Source organism: Rana temporaria, chromosome 13 (genome assembly GCF_905171775.1).
Source record: "Rana temporaria chromosome 13, aRanTem1.1, whole genome shotgun sequence".
NCBI classification, from domain to species: domain Eukaryota; kingdom Metazoa; phylum Chordata; class Amphibia; order Anura; family Ranidae; genus Rana; species Rana temporaria.
This window is the reverse complement of record NC_053501.1, coordinates 29,994,252-30,010,817: the sequence shown is the minus strand read 5'-3', so window position 1 is coordinate 30,010,817 and position 16,566 is coordinate 29,994,252. Positions and strand designations below refer to the sequence as shown.

Below are 16,566 nucleotides of genomic sequence, written 5' to 3'. Positions count from 1 at the left end.
AATTACAACCGTGATCAGAGGTCTGAGGGGGTCAGTGATGGCATCTTTTACTCCCAGATTCCATTTCAATATGTGAATAGTTTCTGCTGGTGCTATCTGGGCCTTGAGGCTCAACTTAATAATATATGGACTTTTTGCTAGGTTTATTAATGTTTGATTTATTTTATTGCGCTGCATTTTTATTTATTGTATATAGATTTATGTGAAAATCTTTAAGTGTTCAGCTGGCATGCTATTTCAGGACTTGAATATTTGCGCTGTTTGCAGGTTTTTATACAGCTCTGGCTGTATGTTTAGGGTTGTTGTCCTGATGGAAGGACAAATCTTTTGCAGACTCTAACAGGTTTTCTTCTAAGATTGCCCTGTATTTGGTTCCATCCATCTTCCCATCAACTCTGACCAGCTTCCCTGTCCCTGCTGAAGAAAAGCATCCCCACAACATGATGCTGCCACCACCATGTTTCACGGTGGGGATGATGTTTTCAGGGTGATGTGCAGTGTTAGTTTTCCGCCACACATAGCGTTTTGCTTTTAGGCCAAAAGCACCTTCTTCCACATGTTTGCTGTGTCCCCGAACATGGCTTCCCGTAAACTTCAAATGGGATTTCTTATGGCTTTCTTTCAACAATGGCTTTCTTCTTGCCACTCTTCCATAAAGGCCAGATTTGGGGAGAGCACGACTAATAATTGTCCTGTGGACAGATTCTCCCACCGGAGCTGTGGATCTCTGCAGCTCCTCCAGAGTTACCATGCGCCTCTTGGCTGCTACTCTGATTATTGGTCTCTTTGTCCGGTCTGTCAGTTTAGGTGGACGGCCATTTCTTGGTAGGTTTGCAGTTGGGCCATACTCTTTCCATTTTCTAGTGATGGATTGAACAGTCTCCGTGAGATGTTCAAAGCTTGGGATTTTTTTTTATAACCTAACTCTGCTTTAAACTTCTCCAAAACGTTATCTGTCTGGTGTGTTCCTTGGCCTTCCCAATCCTATTCTAAGGTTCTCTAACAAATCTCTGAGTGTTTCACAGAACAGCTGTATTCATACATTGATTAAATTACACACAGGTGTACTCTATTTACTAATTAGGTGACTTCTAAATAGGCATGTGCAAAAGGGAAAAATTTGTTTAGTTTCGTTTCGTTTTAATTCATTATTTAATTAATTTCGTTAAGTTAGATTCGTTACATGTGTTAAATTCGTTTTCGGAATTCGTTCGTTTTCGACCGAATTTCGAAAAATCCAGTCGAAATCGAAAATATTTCCTTTTTTCGAATAGAATTTTTTTTCAAATTCAATTCGAATAGAATTTTTTTTTCGAATTCCGATCGAATTTCGTCTGCGTGTTTTCGATTCGGAATCAAAAACGTTCGTTCGGATTCGGTAAATTCGTTAATATTGCAATTCGGGAATTCGTATGCATCCGAATGTCCGAATAATGAAAAATTTGTCCGAATTTCGATTCGGAACGAAACGAAATGCACATGCCTACTTCTAACTTTTCAGATATTTATATGTGAATCATTTTGAAAACCAGTTGATATTTTCCTTCGACTTCACAATTATGTGCCACTTTGTGTTGGTCTATCACATAAAATCCCAATAAAATAAATGTACGTTTTGGGCTGTAACATGACAAAATGTGGAAAATTTCAAAGGGTATGAATACTTTTTCAAGGCACTGTATACTGTATACATCCAAATGTGGAAAATCTGTAAATGATTTAAAGAGTTACAGCTTCACTTAGTTACAGCTTATTGCAAACATGTCTCAAGCTTGAGAACTGAATACTTTAAAAATATATAGAGCAGAGGTAAATTTCAGTGAAAACTGAGTGAGGCATTTTTCATCTTAGTGACACCAAAGAGGGCTGTTACTGATTAAAATTTTCATGTTCGGTTGATCGATTTTTTTTTTAAATCGATGAATCGACTAATTTCGATTAATTATAACACACATACATTTTTCGGATCACCACCATATATAGTCCCCACAGTAATATCGACAGACATCTGCCCCACTGTAATATCCACAGACATCTGCCCCACTGTAATATCCACAGACATCTCCCCACTGTAATATCCACAGACATCTCCCCCACTGCAATATCCACAGACATCTCCCCCACTGTAATATCCACAGACATCTCCCCCACTGTAATATCCACAGACATCTCCCCCACTGTAATATCCACAGACATCTCCCCCACTGTAATATCCACAGACATCTCCCCACTGTAATATCCACAGACATCTCCCCCACTGTAATATCCACAGACATCTCCCCCACTGTAATATCCACATACATCTCCCCCACTGTAATATCCACAGACATCTCCCCCACTGTAATATCCACAATCTATCTCCCCCATTGTAATATCCACAGACATCTCCCCCACTGTAATATCCACAGACATCTCCCCCACTGTAATATCCACATACATCTCCCCCACTGTAATATCCACAGACATCTCCCCCACTGTAATCCACAGACATCTCCCCACTATAATATGGTCCACATCTCCCCCACTGTAAAGGAAGATTAGTGCTTGCATAGTCTTACAGAGAAGCCGGCCGAACACGAGCAGTTGAGGCCACGTGATGACGCTAGCGCGCCGCTCTAGGCTCACCTAGGACCAAGATGGCCGCCGCCCCGGAAGCTAGGCCAAAGCCGCGGCCTTTCCTATGGCCGAGGCAGCAGCGGAGCTCCATGGATCAAGTGGTGTGCCGATCCGCATATGGTGACCCGTTCGGATCACAGATCATTTACGATCCGTTGCACCACTAGTACCGATCAAAAGAATTTTGATTGATCAAAAAAAATTACGATTAATCTAGGAATTAATCGTTAATTTCCGCATCCCTATTAATTTCTAAACATATTTGTTTTGGTTTCTTTGTATGTATTGATTGCATCTGTTGTTATAGACATGTGGTGAAATGTCAATAGCACCTTTAAGCTGGATTCACACCAATGCATTTTTAGTGCTCTTTGCAGATTTGTACTACAGTCCATTTAACACGTTCTGTAGTGCAAATCTGCAAAATGCAAAAAGCACTAAAAATGCATAGGTGCGAATCCAGCCTTAGAAACATATTCACCTAGAAAATTGCTGACATGTTCAATACTTATTTTACCCTCTGTAAGTCTGTATATCAGTGGTCTCAAAGTACCGGCCCGCGGGCCATTTGCGGCCCGCGGACCAGTTATAAATGGCCCCCAGGCAGGGTGGAAGTGAGGCCTCGTACACACGACAGAGTTTCTCGGCAGAATTCACCGAGAAACTCGGTCAAAACCCGGATTCTGCCGAGAAACTCTGTCGTCTGTACAGTTTTGGCTCGATGGAGCCGCCGAGGAACTCGACGAGAAAATAGAGAACATGTTCTCTATTTTCTCGTTGTCCTCGTTCTTCTATGGGAGAAGCCGGCCCGCCGAGCTCCTCGGCGGCTTCATCCCAAAACTCGACGAGGAACTCGACGTGCCAAGCACGTCGAGTTCCTCTGTCGTGTGTACGGGGCCTGAGGGGAGCAAAAAAAAAAAAAATTATTATTTTTTTTTTTTTGAGCTGGCCCCATCTGGTGGTGAGCCGTTGGTATTACAAGTTATTACCACCAGATGTGAGCTGGCGCCATCTGGTGGTGGCCGTTGGTATTACAAGTTAAGCATTACAAGTTAAACAGCAATTCTAATGTCATTTTACACTATTTTCACTGCCATATTCTTCCCTCTAATTAGAACCCCCAAACATTATATATATTTTTTATCCTAACACCCTAGAGAATAAAATAGTGATCGTTGCAATACTTTCTGTTTCGCCGTATTTGCGCAGCGGTCTTACAAGCGCACTTTTTTGGGAAAAAATTACACTTTTTTTAATTAAAAAATAAGACAACAGTAAAGTTATCCCCATTTTTTTTAATATTATGAAAGATAATGTTACGCCGAGTAAATTCATACCCAACATGTCACGCTTCAAAATTGTGTCCGCTTGTGGAATGCCGACAAACTTTTTTTACCCTTTAAAATCTTCATAGGCGACGTTTAAAAAAATCTACAGGTTGCATGTTTTAAGTTACAGAGGAGCTAGAATTATTGCTCTCACTCTACCAATCGCGGCGATACCTCACATGTGTGGTTTGAACACCGTTTACATATGCGGGCGCTGCTCACGTATGTGTTCGCTTCTGCGCGCGAGCTCGTCGGGACGGGGTGCGTTTTCTGGCTCCTAACTTTTTTAGCTGGCTCCTAGATTCCAAGCAAATTTGTCAAACCCTGTCTTACACCAGTGCTGGTGGTAATAATGCGCTCGCTGACACCAGTGCTGGGGGTTAATAATGTGTTCGCTGACACCAGTACTGTTGTTTTTGAAGTTTGAAAGTTTGCATGCGGCCCCTCATGGCATATGAAAACTTGTCTTGTGGCCCTCAGGTAATTTGAGTTTGAGACCCCTGCTGTATATACTGTATGTTATTTTAAAATATTGGCAACTGTCTCAGTCAGCCATCTGAAATAGTCGCGATCACCCGTGCGGAACAATCGTTGATACCTGTGCACCTTGGGAGTTTATAAGCTGCCATGACATATTTCCTTTGCTGTCAGTATAATGAAACCTCCTGCTAATCAGACCGCTAATACAACCCATTGTCAGTTGTTGAAGATACAGTAGATCCGTCTTGTGACTCATATCGGCCTCAGGCAAGAATGGGAGATGTTTGTTTTGTTCTGTAACTCTCTCCTTTTTTTGCATTGCTTTCTCCGAGGACAAAACTTTATCTCCACCCCTTTAAAGTTATTGGTGCCTCCAGAGGAGAACAGCCCAGCCACATATAAAGAGAAAGTAACTTTGACAGATGCAATTGAGTGTGCTGCATTGGGATAGCCCACAGCAGGCAGCGTTATGCCTCCATCCTAGGATTCCACGGGTCGCTTACACAGTTGATTGAAAGAGATACATTGCAAAAAAAAAAAGTTTAGGTGGATTTTCGCAAGTCGTTTGGCCCCCAGCAGGGCCTGACAGTTCTCCAGGAGTTCTGCAATGAAGCAGCAGTGGGGCTTACATGCAAGATAGTTCTATGAACAGCCTGAACTTTCCTATAGCCCCCATAATAACATTGGAAGGGACTCAAGCTGGGCGCAGGGATTCACTAGGTGAGTTCCACAATCCCTTTTTTTTTTATTATTGCATTTGCAAGCAGAAACATGATTGATTTATTAGTAGTTTATACGTGTTGCTAGTGTTATAAGAATGTTTTACGTTTTTTTTATGTTGTATTTTATCGCAGTAAGATGAATGTTAAAATGGATTTAAAGCTCTAGCAAACTTTTTCTTAACTGCGCCCCAGTGGGGGGGGGGGGCTGTTAGCCATAACGTGCTAATGTGCACATAAAGGCCTTATGCACACAGGGGCCAGATCCACATACATCTGCGCCGGGCGCAGCGTATCTAAGATACGCTACGCCGCTGTAACTTACTTTTGTGTTGTTTGAATCCACAACGAATCCGCGCCGCAAGTTACGGCAGCGTAGCGTATCTGTTGCGGTGTAAGGGCGCGGAATTCAAATGGAAGTGATGGGGGTGTGTTTTATGTTAATACGTCGTGAACCGACGTAAACAGCGTTTTTTTTGACTGCGCATGCGCCGTCCCTGGGGGTATCCCAGTGCGCATGCTCGAAATTAAACCGGAACCAGCCAATGCTTACGACGGTGACGTCATTCTACGCAAATTCCTATTCGCTAACGACTTACGCAAAAAGTTCAAAATTGTACGCGAGAAGGATGGCCATACTTAACATTGAGTACGCCACCATATAGCAGCTTTAACTATACGCCGGAAAAAGCCGAACGCAAATGACGGAAAAAAATGCGCCGGGCCGACGTACGTTCGTGGATCGCCGTAAATAGCTAATTTGCATACCCGACGCGGATTACGACGGAAACACCACCTAGCGGCTGCCGAAAAATTACATCTAAGATCCGAAGGTGTATGAAGACGTACGCCTGTCGGATCAAGCCGAGATGCCGTCGTATCTTGTTTTGAGGATTCAAAACAAAGATACGCCGCGGGAATTTTGAAATTACGCCGGCATATCAATAGATACGCCGGCGTAATTTCTTTGTGGATCTGCCCCAGGACGTTTAAAAAGCAGCGTTAAAAAGCGCTGTTAGTCGCATTCTTGAAAAGCGTTTATGAGCGTTTTTCCCTTTTTCATTTGGCTTTAGCGTTTCTTGCCTTTCTTCCACTGGAAATACCCTCTATAATGTAAAAATGCCTAAAAACTGCTTGTTGCAGCGTTTAGCAGCGTTTTTTGGCATTTTCCGTTTTTACAGCTCAAGAGCCTCTGCTCCTGGATACAGGCTGTTTTTTTCTACTGCCCCTAAACACTTATGTCTCCATCATCTCTGACAGTTTATGTGTGCATGGACACATAGGCTAACATGGGGGGGGGCATTCAGAAGCAGTTAAAAAGTCAGATGCCCCTAGAAGCAGCTGTATAAATGCCTGCGGGCATGAGGAGCCCATATACCTGAAAAGCAATCCCTTCTAGTTCTGCATTGTTGATCACGGGCACTATCATCTTCTCTGGGCTCCAACTTTTCAGCCACTTGATTGGCCAGGCTGCAATGTTGCCACTCTCGTGCAGGCGCATGGGAGTCGCATCATGACAGCACAGAGCAGTGCCGAAAATGTACACTAAACTATACATGCAGCATTACCTGTCAAACAAACATTACCCAAAACCAAAATTGTTGCAGCTTAACAAACTTCAGATGTGATGGCTGCATTTGTTTTATTTTTAATAGGCTTCTTTCCTCTGTTTTCACCTGGTGATCCAGCCAGTACAGGGCCGGCCCTACCATGGTTCCCAGTGGGTCCATTGGATCCAGGCAGCACTTTGAGAGGGGCAGCAAATTGAACCATGGCCATTTCTCCTTCTCTTCTATTTACCCAGCAAATTTGACGACCACAATTTTTTTTCCCAGCAGTTTTGTGTGTCATGATGACAACTCCCCCCTGGGCTGCTCCGCCTGCCCCTATACTACCCTACCCGACCCTATACTACCCTGGCCTGTCAATATACTACCCCAGCCTGCCCCTATACTGCCCTAGCCCATCCATATACTACTCTAGCCTGTCTATATACTACCCTAGCCTGTCCATATACTACCCTAGCGTGCCCATTTACTACCCTAGCATGTCCATATACTACCCCAACCTGTCCATATACTACCCTAGCGTGCCCATTTACTACCCTAGCATGTCCATATACTACCCCAACCTGTCCATATACTACCCTAGCGTTCCCATTTACTACCCTAGCCTGTCTATATACTACCCTATGGTGCCCATTTACTACCCTAGCCTGTTTATATACTACCCCAGCCTGCCCTATACTGCCCTAGCCTGTCCATATACTACCCTAGCCTGTCCATATACTACCCTAGCCTGTCCATATAATACCCTAGCGTTCCTATTTACTACCCTAGCCTGTCTATATACTACCCTATGGTGCCCATTTACTACCCTAAGCCTGTCTATATACTACCCTAGCCTGCCCCTATACTGCCCTAGCCTGTCCATATACTACCCTAGCCTGTCCATATACTACCCTAGCCTGTCCATATACTACCCTAGCGTTCCCATTTACTACCCTAGCCTGTCTATATACTACCCTATGGTGCCCATTTACTACCCTAGCCTGTCTATATACCACCCTAGCCTGTTTATATTCTGCCCTAGCCTGCCCCTATACTGCCCCAGCTCGCCCCTTGGAATTGAACATAATGGTATGTCATATAATTTTGCATATAGCATAGCTCCCAACTGTCCCTGATTTGGAGGGACTATCCCTGATTTGGAGCAATGTCTCTGTCCCTCTTTCCCCCTCATTTTAGTCTGATCTATAAAGTTGTATATAAAATGCACTTTTTATCTATCAAAAGCGCTAAACCTTTTATCCGATTTCTAAATTGCTGCATTTGTAATTTCCAAAAGACAATATAAAGGAATACTAATGGTAAAAAAAGCATTTGTGGGTTTAACCAATCTTGTTTTTTTTTGTACAACTCTCCTTTAAGGGGGCGTGGCAAGGGGTGTGTCCTACGCCTGCATACTTTTGCTGATAGGTGTCCCTCAAAAGTTGGGAGGTATGTCAATGCAGCACAGCACGCTTTTGGAAAAGGGTCCTGTGCTACCTTGGTGCGATTCCAGTGTATTATTGACCCCAGAGAGCACGCAAACCAAATCCAATACGCAACCAAATTGCACTGCATTGCATTGTCTTTGAACTATAGCAAGAGGGTTTAGAAGAAAACTTAAAAGGACCAATTCAAGCTTTTGGATAAGTCATCCCTCTCACTAAAAAAAGGGTAAGGGGTCACAGAGCAGCCATAGTGTACAGTATGGGCCGGATTCAGGTAGGAGATACAACGGCGTATCTCCTGATACGCCGTCGTATCTCTGAGTTGCGGCCTCGTATCTATGCGCCTGATTCATAGAATCAGTTACGCATAGATTTCCCTAAGATCCGACTGGCGTAAGTGTCTTACACCGTCGTATCTTAGGCTGCATATTTACGCTGGCCGCTAGGTGGCGCTTCCGTCGATTTACACAAGGAATATGCTAATTAGGTAGATACGCCGATTTACAAACGTACGTACGCCCGGCGCTATTTTTTTCACGTCAATTACGTTAGGCTTTTTTTCGGCGTAAGGTTGCTCCTGCTCTTATGAGGCGTATGCAATGTTAAGTATGGACGTCGTTTCCGCGTCAAATTTTTTACGTCATTTGCGTAAGTCGTTCGCGAATAGGGCTGGACGTAATTTACGTTCAGGTCGAAACCAATACGTCCTTGCGGCGTACTTTGGAGCAATGCACACTGGGATATGTACACGGACGGCGCATGCGCCGTTCGTAAAAAACATCAATCACGTCGGGTCATTTGAATTAGGCGCGCTTACGCTGGCCCCATTTACGCTACGCCGCCGTAACTTAGGAGGCAAGTGCTTTGTGAATACAGCACTTGCCTCACTTACTTACGGCGGCGTAGCGTAAATACGATACGCTACGTCGTATCGCTGCTCTAGGGAAAGCTTTAGAATATTTTCCTATTGATAGTGTTTTAGGTGAAGAATTGCCTGCTCAATGACCAGGCCATTTTTGCGATTTGGCACTGCGCCGCTTTAACTGACAATTGCGCAGTCATGCGACGCTGTACCCAAACAAAATTGATGTTCTTTTTCTTCCACAAATAGAGCTTTCTTTTGGTGGTATTTGATCATCTCTGCAATTTTTTTTTTTTGCGCTATAAACAAAAAAATAGTGCCAATTTTGAAAAAACTACAATATTTTGTACTTTTTTCTATAATAAGTAGCCCCATTTTTTTTATTTATTTTTTAAGGTATGTTTTTCTCAGTTTAGGCCGATACGTATTTTTCTACATATTTTTGGTAATAAAAATCGCAATAAGAGTATATTGATTGGTTTGCGCAAAAGTTATAGCGTCTACAAAATAGAGGATAGATTTATAGCATTTTTATTATTTATTTTTTACTAGTAATTGTGGTGATCTGCAGGACTGCGACATTATGGCGGACACATCGGACACTTTTGACACATTTTTGGGACCATTGGCATTTATACAGCGATCAGTGCTATGAAAATGCACTGATTACTGTAAAAATGTCACCTAGCAGGAAAGGGGGTTAACACTAGGGGGCGATCAAGGGGTAAAGTGTTCCCTAGGTGTGTTTCTAACTGTGGGGGGATGGGACTGACTAGAGGAAATTACAGATCGTGGTTCCCAGCTATTAGGAATTCACGATCTGTCTCTCCTCACAGAACAGGGATTTGTGTGTTCACTGTCACACGTCCCTGTTCTGCCTCTCGTGCCCGTGATCGCTTACAGCCGGTGGTAATCGCAACCGCCGATCACGAGCATTGGCATCCCCGCGATGCAGCGGGAGTGGGCGTGCCTGCTATTCCTCTTAAAGGGACCGACGTACGGCTATGACGGTTCCGACCTGTCACAGTATAATGACGGCAGCTGGTCGGCAAGTGGTTAAAGACTGGCTAAAGCTTCTCTCTGTAGCTGTGCTCTGCTGTGCTAAACTGGTTAACAGCTATATCAGTGAGAGGAGGGAGCTGCTAAGCACGAAGAGTTTAATAGACTGAGTCAGCCAGCACTGCACTGTGGGAACTGTAGTCCAGAGGAAAGACTGTAATCAAGAGCTTTTTAACTGCATTTCCCAGAAGCAAATTGCTAGGAGGAGGGGAAAGAGCTGAATTTCTTCAAGCTGTACAGGATATAGCTTCCTCTTCCCGTGAAGTAGACCAAAGAATGTACATCACTGTCCAGTGTGCACCATCACTGCTGCATATTGTCCGACAGCAGATGGTGAGCTGCTTCTGTGGCGATTTACTATCAGCTGCTAGAGAGACTGAGCCCTTTAGGAACCATATAGCCTTATTGCTGCCTGCAGGCTTGACTGGGACTATTCTCACATGCACCAATGGTACAACTAGGCCCTAACGCTAGCCAGCTGAAGAGTTAGGACTAAAGACTGTCCCTTTACAGCTGCTACACAGAGATCTTCACCTATTGCTTATGCTAAGAGCTTCCTCTCAGGGGACATTGCACCATATTCTAGCAATTATTCTAGAGTGCACTCTAGACTTCTTATAGTATTATTAGTATTCAGATTGCAGTTAATTCTTATATGCATTGTTTATGGCTGATTTTGCTGCTTCATGAGTTAATCCTAGTCTAGAGATACAGAAGTCTATTCTAAGTTACCTTGGCATAGTGATTATACCGAATAGCGGACAGTGTCTGAACCAAACTTTTGAGAGCTCATTTATACCCAAACCACCATTTATTCTAACATATATCAATACATTGAGTTAATTTACACTAAACAGTCCGGTAGATTTCCTGTTACTAATTCACAGCCAAGTTAAAGGTATGTACTTGTGTTTATAAGTGCATGCAGTAACTTTCATTCAACCAGGTGTGTCAGAGGGGCTGAGGATGTTCTTGGAGTCGAGGCTGACGTGGCAGTTTTGGTGGTATGCAGAGCACACCGCCATTCTGCCTTGTGCTATAAGCACACACTTCATCTTAGTGAAATAATCCATCTTTAAGCTAAAAGGTTCACTCACCATGCATTAGGTCTGCCATTCATTCAAATAACCAAACATCAACCATCTTGTTCTCATCTCAGCATCATCACAAGACTGCTGCCGACGCCCACACAACTTCCAAAAGGCTTCACAGACCACAACTGATTGGAGGAGATCACAGCATTTGACCATAGGAAGTGATGTCACAGCATGTGAACTCCTCCATAGGAAGTGAGCTCCACCCAGCAGATGCCCATAAATGGATTTGGCAGCACATGATAAACCCCTCCGACAGGGATACATACAATAACGATACAGTAATAATTCAATAACAATACGATACAGTAATAATACAATAACCAATGAACACAGTTCCTGATGAGGGGAGATTATCTGCAGGTGTATGCTCACATCACAAAACAGTGTTGATCAGGCACCGAGAGATGACAAGAGCGCACATCCACTAAACCGACAATGCGTTTGTAGAGTGGACGCATCCCCCAGGTGAATATCTGTGCATGACACAGGGGCCCTTTCGCCGGCTGACACCCCCACTCCACAAACACCCTTCTCCAAATCAGGAAGTGTATCTCAACCAGTCTCAGTCCGCCCCAGTCAGCTCTTTTAGAGCGGGTTGCGGGAGAACCAACAATGGGTGACACTATGACAATACATATTAAATACATCTTCATTAAATTTCCACAACAAGGCGCAAACCAGAGAACCCAAATTACTAAGTGGCTATAGTGGTAAAATAGGGTTTTGCATAAGCAAGTACAAGAACAGCCTCAGCCATTTATTTGCCAGTAAAAGCAGGCCTATTACTGTTTGATGAAAAAATATGTGTCATTGCTAAAGCTACATGCAGTGAATAATGCCCCGTACACACCATCACTTTATGTGATGAAAAAAAACAACATTTTCTGTGAAGTAAAAAATGACGTTTTTGAAACTTCAATTTTCAAAGACGAAGTTGCCTACACACCATCGTTTTTCTCACAATGTTCTAGCAAAGCGAGGTTACGTTCCACCACGTTTTTCCGTTGAAGCTCGCTTCATAAGTAGCTTCTGGGCATGCGTGGGTGTAAAAACGTCTTTTTAAACAACGTTTTTTGCTACACGGTCAATTTCTGTGAAGTAAAAAACGACGTTTTGAAAAACGACACATAAAATTGAAGCATGCTTCAATTTTTTTTGGTCGTTTTTTAGAAGACATAAAACAACGTTTTCCCCCACACACGGTCAATTAAAGTGACGTTTTTAAAAACGTCGTTTTTTTTCATCACATAAAGTGATGGTGTGTACGCGGCATAAGACTGGGGTCATGCTTTATGTAAACCAAACAAATTGTAGGGGAAAAAAAAAACGAAATTCCACATTCAAATATATGCTGCTACTATATGTTGTCACAGAAACTGTCTTTGAAACTTGTGCTGTGCGGTAACACTATAACACCATGAACAATTTTAACCACTTGTCCACGGTAAGACGTCACATGACGTCCTCCACTTTGTGCGGTGATATCTGAATGATGCCTGCAGCTACAGGCATCAGATATCGCCGTCTTCAGCCACCGATTCTGTGCACGATGAGAATGATCAAAGCGGCGGTTCCGCCGCTTGATCGTTCTTATAGGCAGCGGGAGGGGACGTCCCCCCTCTCCCGCCGCCATCCTGTGCTTCTCCGGGCTCTCCAGTGCCATCGGTGGACCGGAGAACAAATCGGTTGGCGCTGCTGGAAGGCATAGAGATGACTGGTGACCAGTTGGTCACCAATCATCTCTATGACCGTCGGAGGCCCGGGCGCGGCTGTCGGCATGTGATCGGTGATTTTTTTGTTCACCGATTTCATGCTTGTAAGCCTGGAGGAGAGATGTGGGGTCTTATTGACCCCACATCTCTCCATAAAGAGGACCTGTCAGACTGATTCCTTTTACATTCCTTGTAATAGAAATAAAAGTGATAAAAAAAAGTGTAAAAATAAAAAAAAATTAAGTAAAATAAAAAGAAAATAAAACATGTTTTTTTTTTCAAAACGCCCCTGTCCCCGTTATCTCGCGCGCAGAAGCGAACGCGCATGCAAGTCCCGCCCACATATGTAAACGCTGTTCAAACCCCACATGTGAGATATCGTCACGTGCGTTAGAGCGTGTTTAACAATTCTAGCACTAGACCTCCTCTGTAACTCGAAAATAGTAACCTGTAAAAAATGTTAAAGCGTCACCTATGGAGATTTTTAAGTACCGAAGTTTGGTGCCATTCCATGAGTTTTCGCAATTTGAAAGCGTGACATGTTAGGTATCTATTTACTCGGCGTAACATCCTCTTTCACATTATAAAAAAAAATTGGGCTAACTTTACCGTTTTGTTATTTTTTAATTCATGAAACCGTTTTTTTTTTCGCAAAAAAAGGCGTTTGAAAAATTATTGCGCAAATACCGCGCGAGAAAAAAAGTTGCAATGACCGCCATTTTATTCCCTAGGGTGTCTGCTAAAAAAAATATATAATGTTTGGGGGTTCTGATTAATTTTCTAGCAAAATTTTTTTGATTTTTACATGAAGGAGAGAAGTGCCAAAATAGGCCCGGTTGTTAAGTGGTTAAAGGACATAGATCAGCATGCTCCCTGACAGCTGACGGAGGAGGTGTAGTGCTATAGGAGGGGAGGGGTCAGCAATTGAAAATAATTGACTACCTGCAGCTCCAGCCTCCGCCTACCAAGACCTCACACAATCACCTACATGCTTAGCAAAAGTGTTGCCACTATTTCATGACATTTAAACCAGATCTGTCTCATGCAGCAAAGTTTAATGAAAATAAAATAGGAGTATTTTCTTTGTAGACAGTAACATACATTGTTTCCATGTTATCAACAGAAAGAAAGAAAAAGTCATGTGACTAGGGTTTACTGCACTCCCGGCTATCAAGGTTATAGGGACATACCTTTCGCTTTAGGTTAAATACATTCCCTGATTGGATGTTCAAAGATAAAAATATGTTTATTGTGTATTATACAGAGCTGTGTCTATGGAGACTAAGCCATATTAAAATGCTGTTAGCATGACTGATAAGTATGTTTTAAGGAGTGCCTGCTTTACTTTTACATTTTTTGATATGGAATGTGTCACTGCCTCCTCTGTGTTGGGGTGGCCCTGAACAGACAGACTGTCACCAAAAATGATAGGTGTTGGACATCTGCCCATGGTCATGGCCTTCCTGATTTGGCAGATTAGATGCAGCACACCTGGTAAAATCTGCAGGCTTTCTCTTTGGCTCCATTCACACTAATGCTTTTTTTGATGCATTTTGCAGAAATGCAGGGAAATATTTTAACCACTTCCCGACGGCCGTACGACTATTGACGGCCGCAGGGTGGTTCTACTTCTCTGAGGCGCCGTCAATTGACGTCCGCCCCTTTGCTCGTTCCCCGCGCGCGCTCCCGAGCGCGCAGCGGGGAACTGCTGTGCTGGCCGTGTCCCGTGGACACAGCCAATCACAGATCGCCGTGAACGGCCAATCGGAGTGGCCGTTTCCAAGGAGATCTGTGCGGCCAATGAGAGATTATCTCATATGTTTACATATGAGATCATTTCTCATTGCCGGCACTCGCAGACAGCGGTGCTGTCAGGGAGAGAGGAGACGGATCTGTGTCTCTTGTACATAGGGACACAGATCGGTCAACTCCCCCAGTCACCCCCCTCCCCCCACAGTTAGAACACTAATATTAGGGTACACATTTAACCCCTTCCTCACCCCCTAGTGTTAACCCCTTCCCTGCCAGTCACATTTATACAGTAATTAGTGCATATTTATAGCACTGATTGCAGTATAAATGTGAATGGTGCCAAAAATGTGTCAAAAGTGTCCGATGTGTCCGCCATAATGTCGCAGTCGCAATAAAAATCGCAGATCGCCGCCATTACTAGTAAAAAAAAAATAATAAAAAAAAATAATTCTGTCCCTTATTTTGTAGGCGCTATAACTTTTGCGCAAACCAGTCTCTTATTGCAATATTTTTTTTTTTTTACTAAAAATATGTAGAATACGTATCGGCCTAGACTGAGGATAAAAAAAAAAAATTGAGCTATTTATTATAGCAACAAGTAAAAAATGTTTTTTTTTTTTTCAAAATTGTCGCTCTATTTTTGTTTATAGCGCAAAAAATAAAAACCGTAGAGGTGATCAAATACCACCAAAAGAAAGCTCTATTTGTGGGAAAAAAAGTACGTCAATTTTGTTTGGGAGCCACGTCGCACGACCGCGCAATTGTCAGTTAAAGCGACGCAGTGCCGAATCGCAAAAAGTCCTCTGGGCAGGAAGGGGGTTTAAGTGCCCAGTAAGGAAGTGGCTAACATGGTTTCCTACGGAACATGTTCACATCAATGCTTTTTTGTGCCTCTGCGTTTTTGGAAAGGGTCAGGTACTTTTTTTCCTACAAAAAGCAGCGTTTTGCATGCAATAGAATTCAATGGACCTGCATCCAAAACGCAAGTTCCGCGATTTTGCCGCGATTTGCAGTTTTTTTTTAACCTGTTTATAGCTGGTTGTTAAAGGAAATGTAAAAAAATAAAATTACTGGCAAAAAAAAAACGCAAATAGTGGTAAAATTGCGGTAAAAACGCACGTCAAAAAAACGCAGCAAGCACCGCAAAAAGCATTGCAAAAACGATCAAAAGCAACATGCATAGGTGTGAATCGAGCCTAAGGCCTGGTTCACACCTATGCAGGTTGCAGTTTGCATGATATTCCAAGTGCGTTTAGCAGTTCTGCAATTCGTGTTTTTGATCCATTGAAGTCTATGGAACCAAAAACAGAAAAAAGTCCCTGGCCCTTTCCATAAAATGCACAGATGTGAACAGGACCCATAGGAAACCATGTTACATGGACTGTAGTGTGGTTCTGCAAAATGGAAAACGCACAAAAAAATGCATAGGTGTGATCCAGGCCTTAGGCTCCATTCACACTAATGCGTTTTTTGATGCATTTTGCAGAAATTTTTTAACATGGTTTTCTATGGAACATGTTCACATCAATGTTTTTTTGTGCCTTTGCGTTTTTGGAAAGGGTCGGGGCTTTTTTTTCAGCAAAAAGCAGCATTTTGCATGTTAGGCTGGATTCACACCTATGCATTTTAAGGCTCCATTCACACTAATGCGTTTTTTGGATGCATTTTGCAGAAATGCAGGGACATTTTTTAACATGGTTTCCTATGGAACATGTTCACATCAATGCTTTTTTGTGCCTCTGCGTTTTTGCAAAGGGTCGGGACTTTTTTTTCCGCAAAAAGCAGCGTTTTGCATGTAATAGAATTCAATGGACCCGCATCCAAATGCAAGTACCGCGATTTTGCCGCGATTTGCGGTTTGCGTTTTTTTTTTACCTGTTTATAGCTGGTTGTTAAAAAAGATGTAAAAAAGTAAAAATTGGCGGCCGGCAAAAAAAAAAAAAAGA

At 42.9% G+C, this 16,566-nt stretch overlaps 1 protein-coding gene across 8 annotated transcripts in view; it reads left to right on the top strand.

Moving 5' to 3' along the window:
* Nucleotides 1-4,809: 4,809 nt before the first annotated feature.
* Nucleotides 4,810-16,566, top strand: part of LOC120920636 (protein AHNAK2-like) — a 120,334-nt gene continuing 108,577 nt past the window's right edge. For 6 of the 8 annotated variants that reach the window (XM_040332829.1, XM_040332826.1, XM_040332825.1 and 3 more), the window contains exon 1: nt 4,812-5,144. In XM_040332829.1, the coding sequence (XP_040188763.1) occupies nt 5,054-5,144 (91 nt within the window). In that variant the 5' untranslated portion in view covers nt 4,812-5,053. Of the gene's footprint in view, nt 5,145-16,566 lie in introns of all 8 variants that reach the window. The other 2 variants (XM_040332830.1, XM_040332827.1) reach the window with 2 other exon arrangements.